General features: G+C 42.7%; 1 protein-coding gene across 2 annotated transcripts in view; it reads left to right on the top strand.

Annotated features, from left to right (window-relative positions):
* ZNF236 (zinc finger protein 236) overlaps positions 1-15,228 on the top strand; it is a 461,432-nt gene that overhangs the window by 202,884 nt on the left and 243,320 nt on the right. For both annotated transcript variants that reach the window (XM_073631228.1, XM_073631227.1), the window contains exon 15: positions 14,172-14,404. In XM_073631228.1, the coding sequence (XP_073487329.1) occupies positions 14,172-14,404 (233 nt within the window). The remainder of the gene's footprint in view (positions 1-14,171; positions 14,405-15,228) is intronic.

The following is a 15,228-nucleotide window of genomic DNA, read 5'->3' as shown; positions in this document are numbered from 1 at the left end:
GCATTGTACCTGTGATCAATGGTTTAGGGGTGCATAGGTCAGGCTTCTGCAGACAAGCCCTCCGGCTTTCTGCCATGCCTTCATACTGGCTGTATATTGCAAGCTGCAGGGCTTGTGAATGAATCCAAATAGTGTACAAGTACACAGTACATATGTTGCTCCTAGGAGAAGTGCAGAGTCAGTCCATTGGAACCTTCATCTGTAGACCATCAACAGGGTAGAGGAAGGAATGAGGCAACTGGATGAATGAAAGAGTAATTAATGGATGGATAGCTGAGCAGGAGAAGGGACTGAGACTGGAATCTCTGCAGCTCATGCAGAAGATTCGGGTAGGATCACCTCAATGCAGAATTGAGAGCTTGTGAATAAACTATGAGAACGCTCGTCAGCTCACATTTCATTCAGACCTACAAATCAACAGCCGCAGTGGCTGACAGTAGTTGTAGTTAACTCATTCATAGGAAACTAAATTTCAGCAGACAATGCAGACTCTGCAGATCTTCGGTTGGATCACTAAACCCATCTCCTAGATTGGTGTATCTGAGCTAGATGGTAGACATGGACCTGTCCAGGATCTTCCTACATTGTGCCAGTATCAGGGTCTTGGGTACTTGGGTACCTTGGAAGGTGGTTGCCTTCTTTGAGACTGTTCTGAGCCTTGAGTGGGGACACAGGAGGGGGTGTGGCGCACCTTGAATTTTGGAGCACAATTTGCACTTTATTGATTGGAGCACATTACCCATGACTATATGGGCGTTTATATGGATGTTTTTATTTATTTTCACTTATAGATTTGATTGTTTTGTACCATTGCAAGCGCTGTAATTATATCCTCATTTTTTAATACACCACAAACCAAATGGTTGCAGACTTTTCAAAGAGGCAGACATCAAAGGTATAAATACAAAATGCTTTGGGTTTAATGAGCAGAGAAATGATCTTGGTCGTGTAGGCTGAACAGAAAACCGCTGCAAAATACTCACCATGCCTCTTAGCAAATACCTTGGGGTGTCTATTTTCTAAAATGGGGTCATTTGGGGGGGGGGAATTGTGCTATCTTGGCATTTCATGGCCTCCGAAGCTGTGATAGGAAGTGAGGAAGTGAAATCACCATTTACAACACCCTTAGAAATCCTGATAGCGGTGATTGGTTTTCGGGTCCTGTACGCAGCTGGGCTCCCAAAAAGTCCCACACATGTGGTATCCCCGTACTCGGGAGAAGCAGCAGAAAGTATTTTGGGGTGTAATTCCACATATACCCATGGCATGTTCAAGCAATATATCATTTAGTCACAACTTTGTAAAAAAAAAAAAAAGAAAAAAAATTATTTTCCCGAAACTTGTGGCAAAATCTAAAATATTCCATGGACTCAACGTCCCCATCAGCAAATAGCTTAGGGTGCCTGCTTTCCAAAAAGGGGTCATGGGGGGGGGGGGGGGGGGTTTGGACTGTCCTGATATTTCATGCACAACATTAGAAGCTTATGCCACACATCACCCACTCTTCTAACCACTTGAAGACAAAGCCCCTTTTGACACTTTTTGTTTACATGAAAAATTTTTTTTTTTTTGCTAGAAAATTACTTTGAACCCCAAACATTATATATATTTTTTAAAGCAAAGGGCCTACAGATTAAAATGGTGGGTGCTGCAATTTTTTTTTTCACACAGTATTTGTGCAGCAATTTTTTTAAACGTAAATTTTTTTGAAAAAAAAGACTTTTTTGAATTTTAATGCACTAAAACACATTATATTGCCCAAATGTTTTGTTGAATATAAAAGATGATCTTATGCCGAGTACATATAGGAAACACGACATGCTTTAAAATTGCTCACAACCCGCGACAAACGACATACATTTTTAAAAGCCTTTAAAAGCCTTTACAGGTTACCACTTTAGATTTACCGAGGACTACTGCTAAAATTACTGCCCTCTATCTGACGTTCGCGGTGATACCTCACATGCATGGTGCAATTATGACATATGACACAAGACCGACGCTTGCGTTCGCCTTTGCGCGTGAGCACGGGGGGACAGGGGTGCTTTTTATTTTTAATTATTTATTTTGCCTTTTTAGTTTATTTTTACAGTGTTCCTTTATTTTTTTCATAGGAATGTACATATGCCCTATGATAGCAATAGGTAGTGACAGGTACTCTTTAAAAAAAAAAAAAAATTGAGGTCTATTAGACTCTAGATCTCTCCTCTGCCCCCAAAGCATCTGACCACACCAAGATCAGTGTGATAAGATGCTTTCCCAATGACGGTGTTTATATCCAGCGAAACCGAAGTCATGAAATGCTCATAGCTTTCGGTTTCTTAGGCTATAGAGATGATTGGAGCCATTCTGGTCTTCGATCAGCTATATTGTCAACTGGCGGAACCACTGGCTGCATTCTCCGGTACCCCGGTGGGACAGAAGAGCTTGAGAAAACCTTGGAAGATGGCAGGAGGGGGGGAGCCGACCGCTGGCTGAAAAGAATGATACTTAGACCTGCAGGCATCATTCTGGTATAACCACTCAAAGTCCAGCAACATACCAGTCCTTGTTGTGCATATATTGTAATGTATTTTTTTCCCTGCACCTGTAGGCTGAACAAAATAAGATATTTATTGGTGGGTATGCCCACCATTAGAACACCGCCCTGCATCCACTCACTTTTAATTATGGGCATACATGCACCATTTTTTTTTAACTGTGGTGGTGAAATCACCTCCTACAGCGCTGGAGTCGCTGATTTACGTATCGTGAAAGCAAACGCTGTTGCTGTCAAGATAAATAAATCCGTGCTGCAGCTGAATGGCTTACCTGAAAAGAAAATAATAGTTGAAAATTAAACCCAGTAAACAATAAAGTATAAAACAATTGCATACCTGAAAAGCAAACCTGATTAAACATAATAACAATAAAACATTGCAGTTATAAAATGCAGAACAATAGAGAGAGAATAGAGAAAGAAGAACAATAAAACAACTATTTTTAGCTTTTTTATTTTTATATAAAATTTTTTTTTTACTTTTTTTTTTTTACACTTTTATTTGTAACTGTAACAGTTCCAGGTTCGGTCTCTCAAAATGCGATGGCATCTTTGGAGACCCTGTGAAAGTGTGCCCTAGAAACCATATGTAGTCTGGGCAGTTGGGAGGCTCCACGTGACTATCTCTTCCCTCATAAACCATAAAACTATATGTATATGAGCTTATACATTTTGACCCCATAGCTGGCACGCTTACTGGGAAGATACTGTTTGAAAGATAAGCTGCCAGAAAACTTAATCAGGGACACCTCAACACAGACAACTTGATCGGGATTAAACAAGGCTGCCAACTGTTGGTTGAAGTGGTTTACGAGGGGCCGAATTTTAAGGAGTCGATCGTATTCAAGGTCACCCCGAGGATTACAGAGTTCATTGTCATTGAAATGCATGAACCACAAGATCTGCTTGTATCATGTCCTGGTCATCATGTCCTGGTCATGGAAGCAGAGAACACGGGCATATGGTGAATTGGGTCCGTGGACCAATATGACCGCAGCTCAATTTTTTTTTTTAGTTACAGTGCCTTGCAAAAGTATTCTCCCCCTTGGCATTTTACGTGTTTTGTTGCCTCACAACCTGGAATTAACATGGATTGTTTGAGGATTTGCATAATTTAATTTACAGAACAAGCCCACAACTTTGAAGATTTTTTTTTTTATTGTGAATCAAACAACAAATAGGATAAAATAACAGAAAACGTCAATGGACATAACTATTCACCCCCCTAAACTCCATACTTTGTAGAGCCACCTTTCACTTTGGATAAGTCTCTATGAGCTTGCCACATCTTACCACTGGGATTTTTGCCCATTCCTCCCTGCAAAACTGCTCGAGCTCCTTCAAGTTGGATGGTTTGCTCTTGTGAACAGCAATCTTTAAGTCTGACCACAGATTTTCTATTGGATTGAGGTCTGGGCTTTGACTACTCAAGTGTTGCTTTAGCAGTGTTTAGGGTCATTGTCCTGCTGGAAGGTGAACCTCCATCCTAGCCTCAAATCACACACAGAGTGGTACAGGTTTTGCTCAAGAATATCCCTGTATTTAGCACCATCCGTCTTTCCTTCTGACCAGTTTCCCGATCCCGACTGCTGAAAAACATCCCCACAGCATGCTGCCACCACCGTGTTTCACTGTGGGGATGGTGTTCTTTAGGTGATGTGATGTGTTTGGGTTAGCGCCACACACAGCGTTTTCTTTGGTCAAAATTTTAGTCTCATCAGACCAGAGCACCTTCCACCATACATTTTGGGAGTCTCCTACATGCCTTTTCGCAAACTCTAAACGTGCCATTTTGTTTTTTGCTGAAAGTAATGGCTTTCTTCTGGCCACTATGCCATAAAACCCAACTCCTATGGAGCGTACGGCTTATTGTCGTCATGTACAGATACTCTAGTCTCTGCTGTGGAACTCTGCAGCTCCTCCAGGGTTACCTTAGGTCTCTGTGCTGCCTCTCTGATTAATGGCCTCCTTGCTCGGTCCATGAGTTTTGGTGTGCGGCCGTCTCTTGGCAAGTTTGTTGTTGTGCCATGTTCTTTCCGTTTGGTTCTAATAGATTTGATGGTGCTCCTAGGGATCATTAAAGATTTGGATATTTTTTTATAACCCAACCCTGACTTGTACTTCTCAACAACTATGTCCCTTACTTGTTTGGAGAGTTCCTTGGTCTTCATGGCAGTGTTTGGTTAGTGGTGCCTCTTAAGTGTTGCAGCCTCTGGGGCCTTTCAAAAAGGTGTGTATATATAATGACAGATCATGTGACACTTAGTTTGCACACAGGTGGATATAATTTCACTAATTATGTGACTTCTGAAGGTAATTGATTGCACCAGAGCTTTTTATGGGCTTCATACCAAAGGTGGTGAATACATGCACACATGCCAATTATGAGTTTTTTATTTCTGAAAAATAGTTTTATGTATATATTTTTCTCATTTTATGTCACCGACTTAGACTATTGTGTTTTAATCCATCACATATAATTCAGATTAAAAAAACATTGAACTAAAGGCTGTAATGTAACAAAATATGTAAAAATCCAAGGGGGTGAATGCTTTTCCAAGGCACTGTATACCCATGAGGAGGGATAGGCCCAGAAAGGTCTTAAAATCGAAAACCGTAATAGGCTTCCATTCTCTGGCAAGGATCAAATGGGGATTAGCGGTGATGAATTGACCAGCATACAAATTGCTTTGGTCCACAATAGATCTATAGAGATCTTCCATAATAAACAGTGAATAAAAATCAAGTGACGTAAAATCAACTGTTTCCACCTGAATTCAAGGTTAGCCAGTGAATGAGGGAAGTACAGGTGCTGCAGAAGTGGTGGGCTCCCAATCAGGGTTGGCATATTCTGCAGGAAGGTCACTATGGGCTTGACGGGCCTGTCTTTGTCTTCTTTGTAGCTGTGGGATACTACTTGTGCTAGCCACCGCACCAGCTTGAACTGCATTTATGTGAATTGCCACGTCGCCACGTGATACTGCAGTGCTGGATGTATGACCAGGATGTACTAGGCCGCTGGTGCTTGCCAGTTCACCAGGAGAATGAGTGGCACTAGTACTGGGTCTCTGCTCCATATGAGAGCCCTGCGGTTCTTGCACCTCAACAACAGAAGAACGAGGTCGGGTACTCCTGACCTTAGCAGGGACCATTACTCCGTCGTCAGAGCTATCTGTCAGGATGCCGCTGTTGTCTACAGGTTCGTATACTGAGCCCGAATCTGACAGTGAGGCAGCTTCCCCTTCTCTCTCATCTTTAATGCTCAGCAATGTGTAGGCCTCTTCACTAGTGTACCTCTGGACATTTTGGCATCTAAATTTATAGGTGCAGCTAGTGCGACTCACAGGCACCTGATTGTCAGAGCCTGCTTCACTCTCTACCAAAAAAACTGTCAGCGTTCGCAGGGATCAGGCCTGACTCTACGAACACTGCAGTTTTGTAAGTGACAGTGATCGATTGATACTGCACTTGGGTGGGCTGGGCTGGGAGGAGGGGCTAAACGCAGGTGCTAGCAAGTGTCTGGGCTGATCCCGCTAAAGCTGCGTTTTTGGGAACCCTAAACTACTGGGGACTCTAATATAGTTCTAAACAAATCAAAGATATTGATCTGTTCAGACACTATACTAGTAAGAGAGGTGTATGGTGTGTGCGTGGGTGTTAGCGCCACTGGCACTAATCTGACACTGCCTGGGACTGATGCTGACCCGATCTGCCGCTAAAACCAATGTCACCCGCCGAGTGATCGGGGGTTAAACCTTTATTGGGTAATATACGGCGGGTACCCTGACACTATTAAAAAAAAAACTAACCAGCGTCACCCATGACACTAATACATTGATCACTGGTGACGGGGTGAAAGGGTTAACTAGGGGTAATCAGGGGGTTAAAACCTTTATTAGGTAATATATGGGAGTACCCTGATGCTATAAAAGACTGACGGTGTAGTTAACCAACTAATTGGCTAACCCGTGACGCTAATATGGCGATCAGAATCTAGATCTGTACACTATATTAGTGACACTGGTGTGAAAGGGTTAACTGGGGGGCGATCTAGGGGTTAAACCTTTATTAGGGGGGTTTAGGGGGTTACCCTAAAGCTACCTGGGCCTACTACTAACTTAACGCTGATTATCATCAAAAGTGACACCAGTACAGTGATCAGTGAAACATCTGAAAACTGCACTTGGTGACACAGTGACAGGGAGTGAAGGGGTTAACTGGGGGGTGATCAAGGGGTGATGTGTGTCTACGTGTACTGGTGTTAGTGTTGGTGCAAATCACATTTAGATGTCCTCTCTCCTCTCACTGGAACCGAAAAGGATTCCACGAGGGGAGATGACATCACTTCCCCTGCCTGTGTTTACACTTACAGGCAGGGAAAGCATTTCATTTACCAGAACTAATCAGCAGGACCAGGCCAGAAATCATTGGCCTGGACCTGAAGACTGATCGGTTCAGTAACGAATCCGATCGTCGCGGGCACGGCGGGGCGAGCACTGTACGGGTATTGCGATTCGCGTATTGGTGCCATTCTGCCACCGTATATCGGCATGAGACGGTCGGGAACCGTGTATAGAACATGCTGCAGCAATAATGACATTTATAAAGCCAAAAAACATGACATTTTCCATTCAAGGTTTCATTATTTTATAAACAGCTTGGAGTGCCAGTCTGTATGATGAGGCCACAATTTAGTGCACTTGAAACAAGATTAGAGATTTTTTTGATAAATTCTGGTGTCTCTTTTGCAGACATTGGATAGAAGTAACAGGTGCGGAAAAATTGGGCTTTGGGTGTTGGTGGTGCCTTCACACCGTAACCCTATAGAAGTACTCTTGATGAAAGCAAGAATTGACCTTGCTGTCAAAAATTTAAATTTGATGCCCTGCTCAAACAGTTGCAGAAAAATTGGTCTTTGGGTGTTGGTGCCTTCACACTGTAACCCTATAGAGGTACTATTGATGAAAGCAAGAATTGCCCTTGCAGTCAAAAATTGCAATGATATGCACCTGTCAAACCGGTGCAGATAAATTGGTCCTTAATTGTGCCCATGAAACCTACACCAAAAAATTTCTTCCAGGTAAAATCAACACCCACAAAGCTAGGCAGCCAAGACAGTCTTTTAGAGTTAAAATCCAGAAAGCACTTAATCAGCGACATCGGCATCAGGGGCTTGATAGCTTCTGCTAATCCAGGACTGATTCATTTTGATAAATGTCAGCGGGTCCACAGAGTCTGTGTACAGACGGGCTCTCTTATCTGTCACAAAACCTCCGGCAGCACTGAATGCTCATTCAGAAAGCATGCTGGAGGCAGGGCAGCCCAGCAGCTCTATTGCATACTGGGAAAGTACTGGCTAGTGGTCTATTCTCATGACCAAGTAACCCAGTAGATCGTCAACTGGAAAGCTCTCGATATCTGTTTTAACCCCTAGATAATATTCCACCATATGATTAAGGCGCTGCCAATGGGCGCTGAGGACTAAAAAAAATGTTGAAGTGTATCGCTGAGGCAGCTCCCTTCTCCACCACTCCTCTTGACCAACAGAAGCTTCAAAACTGTTTTCCACCAGACTGTAACCTACCAGAGTTTGGGACAGGTGTTGCATAAAATCCTCTTTAAGGTGTCCTCAAGAGATTTCACCTGCTCCCTCTGTGGGGATGGGATGATTTCTAATGGGGGGTACACACGGTCGGACTTTTTGGCTACAAAAGTCCGACAGCCTGTCCGACAGCCTGTCCGGCGGACTTTCTAACGACCGGACTTGCCTACACACGATCACACCAAAGTCCGACGGATTCGTACGTGATGACGTACACCGGACTAAAATAAGGAAGTTGATAGCCAGTAGCCAATAGCTGTCCTAGCGTCGGTTTTTGTCCGTCGGACTAGCATACAGACGAGCGGATTTCTGGGTCCGGTGGGGTTGAAGCATGTTTCAAATCTAAAGTCAGTCAGATTTGCGGCTGGAAAAGTCCGCTGAAAGTCCGGGGAAGCCCACACACGATTGGATTGTCCGTCAGCGTCCGTCTGACTTTTGTAGCCGAAAAGTCCGACCGTGTGTACGCGGCATAATGCCCCATACACACGGTCGGATTTTCCGATGGAAAATGTCCGATCGGAGCGTGTTGTCGGAAATTCCGACCGTGTGTGGGCTCCATCGGACATTTTCCATCAGATTTTCCATCAGATTTTCCGACACACAAAGTTGGAGAGCAGGAGATAAAATTTTCCGACAACAAAATCCGATCGCGTCAATTCCGACCGTGTGTGGCCTGTTCCGACGCACAAAGTGCCACGCATGCTCAAAAGAAATTCCGACACGGAATAGCTCGTTCTGGTAAACTTAGCGTTCGCAATGGATACAGCACTTTCGTCACGCTGCAATGTTAAAAATGGTTTAATACAGCGCACTCTCTTCTTCTTTATAATGTGACAAGAATAAAGTAGTTTTGCTGCTCATATTCACACACACTTCTCACAAACTTATTTTGTTACTATTTATCGGGATTCCCTCAATATATTTTGATTTCTCACATCTGACAACATAATTTGGTTGTATTCTTTTTTTTTTTATTTGGCTTTGATGTAAATTTTTTTTTGTGTTTGTATTTTTTTGAAGGCTGTTATTTTTTTTTTTTTGATTTTTATTTGTACGCCCGAAAATGTTTGTGTGTGTTTTTTGTGACAAGTTCCCACAGCACCATTGGTATGTTGTTCTATTTAATCTGTAGGAGATTGTTTGGTGTTGTTGTCCCTTGTTAATTTCACATTTTATGTTAGAAATGTACCTGAATCGTCTCTCGCCAAACTTTTACTAACACGAGATTAGCAAAAGGAGCCCAAAGGGTGCCGCGCTTGGTTCTGAACTGGCCTTTTCTAGTCTCGTCGTACGTGGTGTACGTGACCGCGTGGTTGGCGATCGGAAATTCCGACAACTTTGTGCGACCGTGTGTACGCAAAACAAGTTTGAGCCAACATCCGTCGGAAAAAATCCTAGGATTTTGTTGTTGGAATGTCCGAACAAAGTCCGACCGTGTGTACGGGGCATTAGACTTTTTCCCCTTGTAACGGTGGTCAAGGAGGGTTGCCAACCATTAGTGTTTCTTCTCCCTGATGCCACGTATTCTCGGGTCCTTTTGCAGGCTTTAAAGAACGAGGGAGCCCATGCACCGCAAGTTTTCCAGAGGCATGAGAAGCAGACACAAGACAAATGGCTGGTGTTTTTGCCACATTTGATGTGCTTGAGGTAAAGTTTGCAAATTGCAACAGTGCGATCGGCTGCACATGTTCTAAATGTGCTAAAAAAGGCCCAGACAGCTGAGCTGTGGGAAGTGGGCCAGGAGATAACAGCTCCACAATCTGGTGGAATAGGGTGACTGCTCTCTACTCTTCCATGATGGCTGACCCTTTGGGGTTGTGCCTCTCCCTCACTTTACTCCTGTGCTCTATCCAGCACCCAAGTCCATCAGTGACCTCATCATTATCTCCTCCATTCTCATTATCACTGGAGACAACTTGGCAATAAGCTGCAGCTGGGGGAACGTGACTGCCAATTTGTTGTATACCAGTGTTCTCCCCTCTCTGTAGGCTCATGTTCCTACATTCCTCAACCTCAGAACCAACATCTGAATCAAATAATGGCTGTGCATCGTCAAGAAGCAAGTGGCTGACGCTGTGTTCAAATAACTCAGCTGACTCCTCCATGCCTGATGCTGGAGCTATGGCAGGAATAACTGTGGACAAGGAGGCAGAATAAGCCACTCTGGCAGCTGTAGTGGGCTGCGCACTAGTCTCTGCTTGGATGACAGAGGATGGTGATGGTTTAGTAAGCCAGTCCACCACCACCTCTGCATGCTGTGGCTGGATGGCAGGGCAACATCACTAAACAGATCAAATGAAACCCTGCCTAAGGATGGACCATGTCCACCTTAGCCTGTGGACATATACGCTGCTGGCCCCCTCACAGTGAGAACGTCTTTCTCTTTTTGTTGGCCTCACAAACATGATTGGGGGGGTGCTGAATAACAAAATGTAAAAAAAAGATGTGGAAATGTGTACGTGGATGCACTTTAATCAATGGAAAGTGGTGTTTGGTGCACTTTAACTTGAGTACTTACTACACAGACACACTCCACTGTCACACTACAGTACACTGCAGTAAAACTGCACTGACACACTGCAGTAAAACTGCACTGACGCACTGCAATATACTGTGGTAAACGTGTAGTAACGCACTGAAATAAACTGCGTTAAACGTGCACTAATGCATTGATATATAATGCATTAAACCTGCAGTAACTAACTCAAATATACTGTGTTAAACCTGCAGTAAAGCACTCAAATTTACTGCATTAAACATGCAATAAAACACTTAAATATACTGCATTAAACATGCAGTAATGCACTCAAATTTACTGTGTTAAATACGCACTAACGCACTGAAATATACTGCTTTAAATGTGCAGTAATGAACTGAAATATACCGCTTTAACCATGCAGTAACACACTGAAATATACTGCCTAAAATGTGCAGTAATGCACTGAAATATACTCTTTTAAATGTGCACCAACACACTGATTTGTACTGCGTTAAACGTGCAGTAATGCACTGAAATATACTGCATTAAACGTGCACTAACACACTCAGATATACTGCATTAAACGTGTTGTAAGGCACTGATAATTACTGCATTAAACGTGCAGTAACACACTGATATTTACTGCGTTAAACGTGCATTGTAGCACTGATATATACTGCATTAAACATGCAATAATGCACTGAAATATACTGCGTTCAACGTGCACTAACCCACTCAGATATACTGCGTTAAACTTCTTGTAACTCACTGATATATACTGCATTAAACATGCAGTAGCGCACTGATATATATACTGTGTTAAATGTGCACTAATGCACTCAAATATTGTGCCCTAAACTGGCAGTAACGCACTGTAATATACTGCCTTAAGCGCGCAGTAACGCACTGATATATAATGCAGGAAATCCTGCCCTGACAAATTAAACTGCCATTAAAGTAAAAATGAATGGTCACACTATACTCACATTGAACTATCCCTAGATTCACACTAAACTGATATTCTACACTGACAATAGAATCACAATAGCACACTAACTCGCTAGTAGCACTGAACAGAGCCCTGTTCTATCTCTCTCCATGCCAATATCACACTGCAAATGGACGCTGTGGGGAGAATATATTTATAGTGTGGGGTGGAACTAAGAGCAATGAGCCTTGATTGGATAGAGCCATCATTACTTTCTTTTTAATGGCTCTGACAGTGCTTTGTGTCCTGATTGGGCAAAGCTTTCATTGCTTCAGCCAATTTAGGGGTTCCAATGCACTGTGTGGCTGTGCAGTGCATTGTGGTCATTCGGGGGGCCGAACAAATGGTCAAACGCCCTGATAATTCGGGTGTTCGACAAACAGCCAATGTTTGGCTCAAACTCATGCTCGGGCCGAACTGTTCGCCCAACTCTATTTGCAAGGTGGCCTTTTTTGCTGCCATCACCTCTGGATGGGAGGGTCTCTGAGATAGCGGCCTTATCATGTAAGAAGCCCTTCATAGTTTTGCACAAGGACAAGATTGTCTTGCAGCCTAAAGCCTCCTTCCTCCCTAAAGTGATCTCTCCCTTCCACCTCAACCAGGATTTTATTATTTTTCATTTTGTTTTTCTCCAAAACTTCCCAGGAAATTTAGCAGGAAGAAAAATATTGTTTGGGGCTTTTTAGGTGCTTACAATAACCAGAACTCAATGTATAAAAAAATAACATTTATTTAAACATCATTAAAATATATTTACATATTTAAAAAATTGCATATACACTTTAACTTTTATATCATACAGTTCCTGCTTGACATGACTATATTGTGGTGGCTAAATTCCAACATGTTTTGCCCTCTGGACATCTTCATTAGTCCATTGCGGGTCAGGTACTTCTATTAGATAAACATACAGTGTAAGTATACATATCCACAATCAAAAGATTTACTTCCAAGAACCACCTCATTCACATGCTTACCCCATAATGTAGAATTAGTGCGTATATATGTAATATATATATATATATATATATATAAGTTTGTATAGCATTGTATCCCAAGTTTTTAAAAAGCCATAAGGGACAATCACAGAGCAAAAAGAAATAAAAAACAGCCAAACTTACTTGTAATTCAAAATATGGACACATGAGGGCGGGATGTCCCAGCTGGTATATGGACTTAAACAGCAGTGGGCTTAATAGATGTAATAGTGAGGAAAGGGGGGAGTAGTTACAATAAAAAAACAGGGATCCCCATCAATATAAGCATTTGGCTTTCCACAGTGTAGACCATACTGATCACTCTGTCCAGATAGCCTGCAAAACATAACGGCCTTATATTAGATATATCAATGCATTGAACAGTTGAAGGAAAGCAGTCCTTTCATAAACCGGGAACATACCATCTACTGTTCTACTCGCACATCTCATCCCGCATGCCTTCAGCAACATAATGGGCGGAGATGCTGACTTTATACAACTTTCACCTGGCCGGCATGTGACTGCATCGGGCAGATGCGGACGCTTAGATCCATCGTGCGCATGTACGGGTCTCTCTCGGCCATTGCTGGAGGATTTTTGCTTGGTTCCTAGTGCTAGGATGCTACACTACTTAAACCACACCATCTAGTGCTGGGATGAGCAAATTACAATGATAATAAGACTGAAGTATCCAGGGAACCACCAGTTTAGAACTGTTTGACCTGTATAATAACAGGACAGAGAAGAAAAGCCTCATTGTTAATACAATGCCGTGAAGGTATATATGCTAACCCACCACAGAGAATATGGCGCTGCTAGTGGAGCTATGATTTCCACCACAAACGCCCTGGGTGTCCGTGTGGTCCTGCTAACATACCCCATCCCAGGAAATTTCTTTCCACTGTCCTAATATGGTATGCACAGAGAGTCTACCTCTAAGCTAATGCCTCTTTTGTCCTTCTACTTGCTTCACCTTCTAAATCTGTCTTAGGCAAGTGAGGCAAAACAAAATGAAGGTGGGAGATGTCAGAGGTTTAGAATGGTGTGTTCTGTTCCCTTCCTCTTGATTTGTTTTGTCTTTTTAAAAACAAGACAGTAAGTGGCTTCCCATGCATTCTGTGTTCTATACATACTATGGGGCCTATTTAGTAAGACAAAGCAGACAAAGCAAAGAGTAACCAGCTCAAACCCACCATTTGGGATTTCAGCTTTTACCAATGCAATGACTGAATGACTAATGGCTACTTTTTCTTTTGTGCTTTTTAGCTGTAAATGTCTCCTTCCCAACTTAATTCCCTAAGACTAATTAAACACCAGCACTGGATGATGACACTAATTCAGAACTTACAGAGATGTAAACAATAATTGGCCGGCTCCGACGAAGCTTGGATAATTAATCATATACAAGAGAGGGCTAGTTGTATGGGTACCATGCCATAATGCCCTTAATGACTCAAAATGTACTCAGTAAAACTTCTAGGAGTTTGTTTTTGTTACATACAATTTATCCTATGTATTGCTCTCAGGATTAGCACTTTGCAGTAATCATTACTAAAGTTTTACTTCCTTTTATTGTACTCTTCTAGATATGAAGTTGCCCACCAACTCCAGCAACACCAGTCTGCACCTTCTGAAGAAACCCCAGTAGATCAGATTCATGTATCCAATCAAATACAGGTAGAAATAGAAGGAACTAATCTACATCAGCAAGCTACTCACCAGGAAGCAATTTTACAGCTCAGCCCACAGGCAGATATGGATACGGTTTCACCTGCTCTAGAGCAGACGCTTGCTGAACAACCTCTACATGCTGAAGAAGGTAAGCATTTATCGGAGGCATGACAACTTATCACATAGAAAATACATATGTTTGGACTTCATGCACAACATAAATTCCTGGCCACCACTGTGGCACCTCCATTCTTGAATACTATGCACACTCTTTTTCCACCTTCCATGTTGCAATATTTTCAGTTACATCAAAATTTTTAACTCTTGGAAATGATAAGCACCTACAACAACCTTGGTTTTTACTACCAAGTGCTTACATGCAAAACTTTCCTAGATTTTTCAGACATCATCTTATGTTAACCTCCCTGGCGGTTTTCCCGAGTGTGGCTCGGGGTTAAAATTCAGTACCATTAGCGGTAACCCCGAGCCACACTCGGGATCGCATTGCAGGATCCTGGGGCGGCGTTACTTACCTTGTCCCCGGGATCCTGCGATGTCCCCCGCAGTGTCCGAGGGCTCCGTCCTCCTCCGAAGCCTCTCCGTGCCAGGCTCCGTTCCCTGCGAGCGGCGCGACGCACGGGGGCGGAGCCTGGCGGCAAATTCAAAAAACTGTCAAAATCATAACACATACAGTACTGTAATCTTACAGATTACAGTACTGTATGAAATGATTTCACATCCCTTTTGTCCCCAGTGCTCTGGCCCATGCCCTGCATGCAGTTTTACATGATATACACTGTTCTTTCTGCCTGGAAACTGGAGATTGTCCATAGCAACCAAAAAGTGTCCCTTTACGTCAAAAGTGGCTTTAGACCATCTAGAAAACAGCGATAATAAATTAGAACACTTGCAGAATTGAGCGATAGTGAATTGTGGGGAAATTTATTTTATTACTATTTTTTTAAATTTTTT

This window comes from Aquarana catesbeiana, linkage group LG05, assembly GCF_042186555.1.
Source record: "Aquarana catesbeiana isolate 2022-GZ linkage group LG05, ASM4218655v1, whole genome shotgun sequence".
In the NCBI taxonomy this organism is placed as follows: Eukaryota; Metazoa; Chordata; class Amphibia; order Anura; family Ranidae; genus Aquarana; species Aquarana catesbeiana.
The sequence above is the reverse complement of the archived record's forward strand: the minus strand, read 5'-3'. Positions and strand labels throughout refer to the sequence as shown.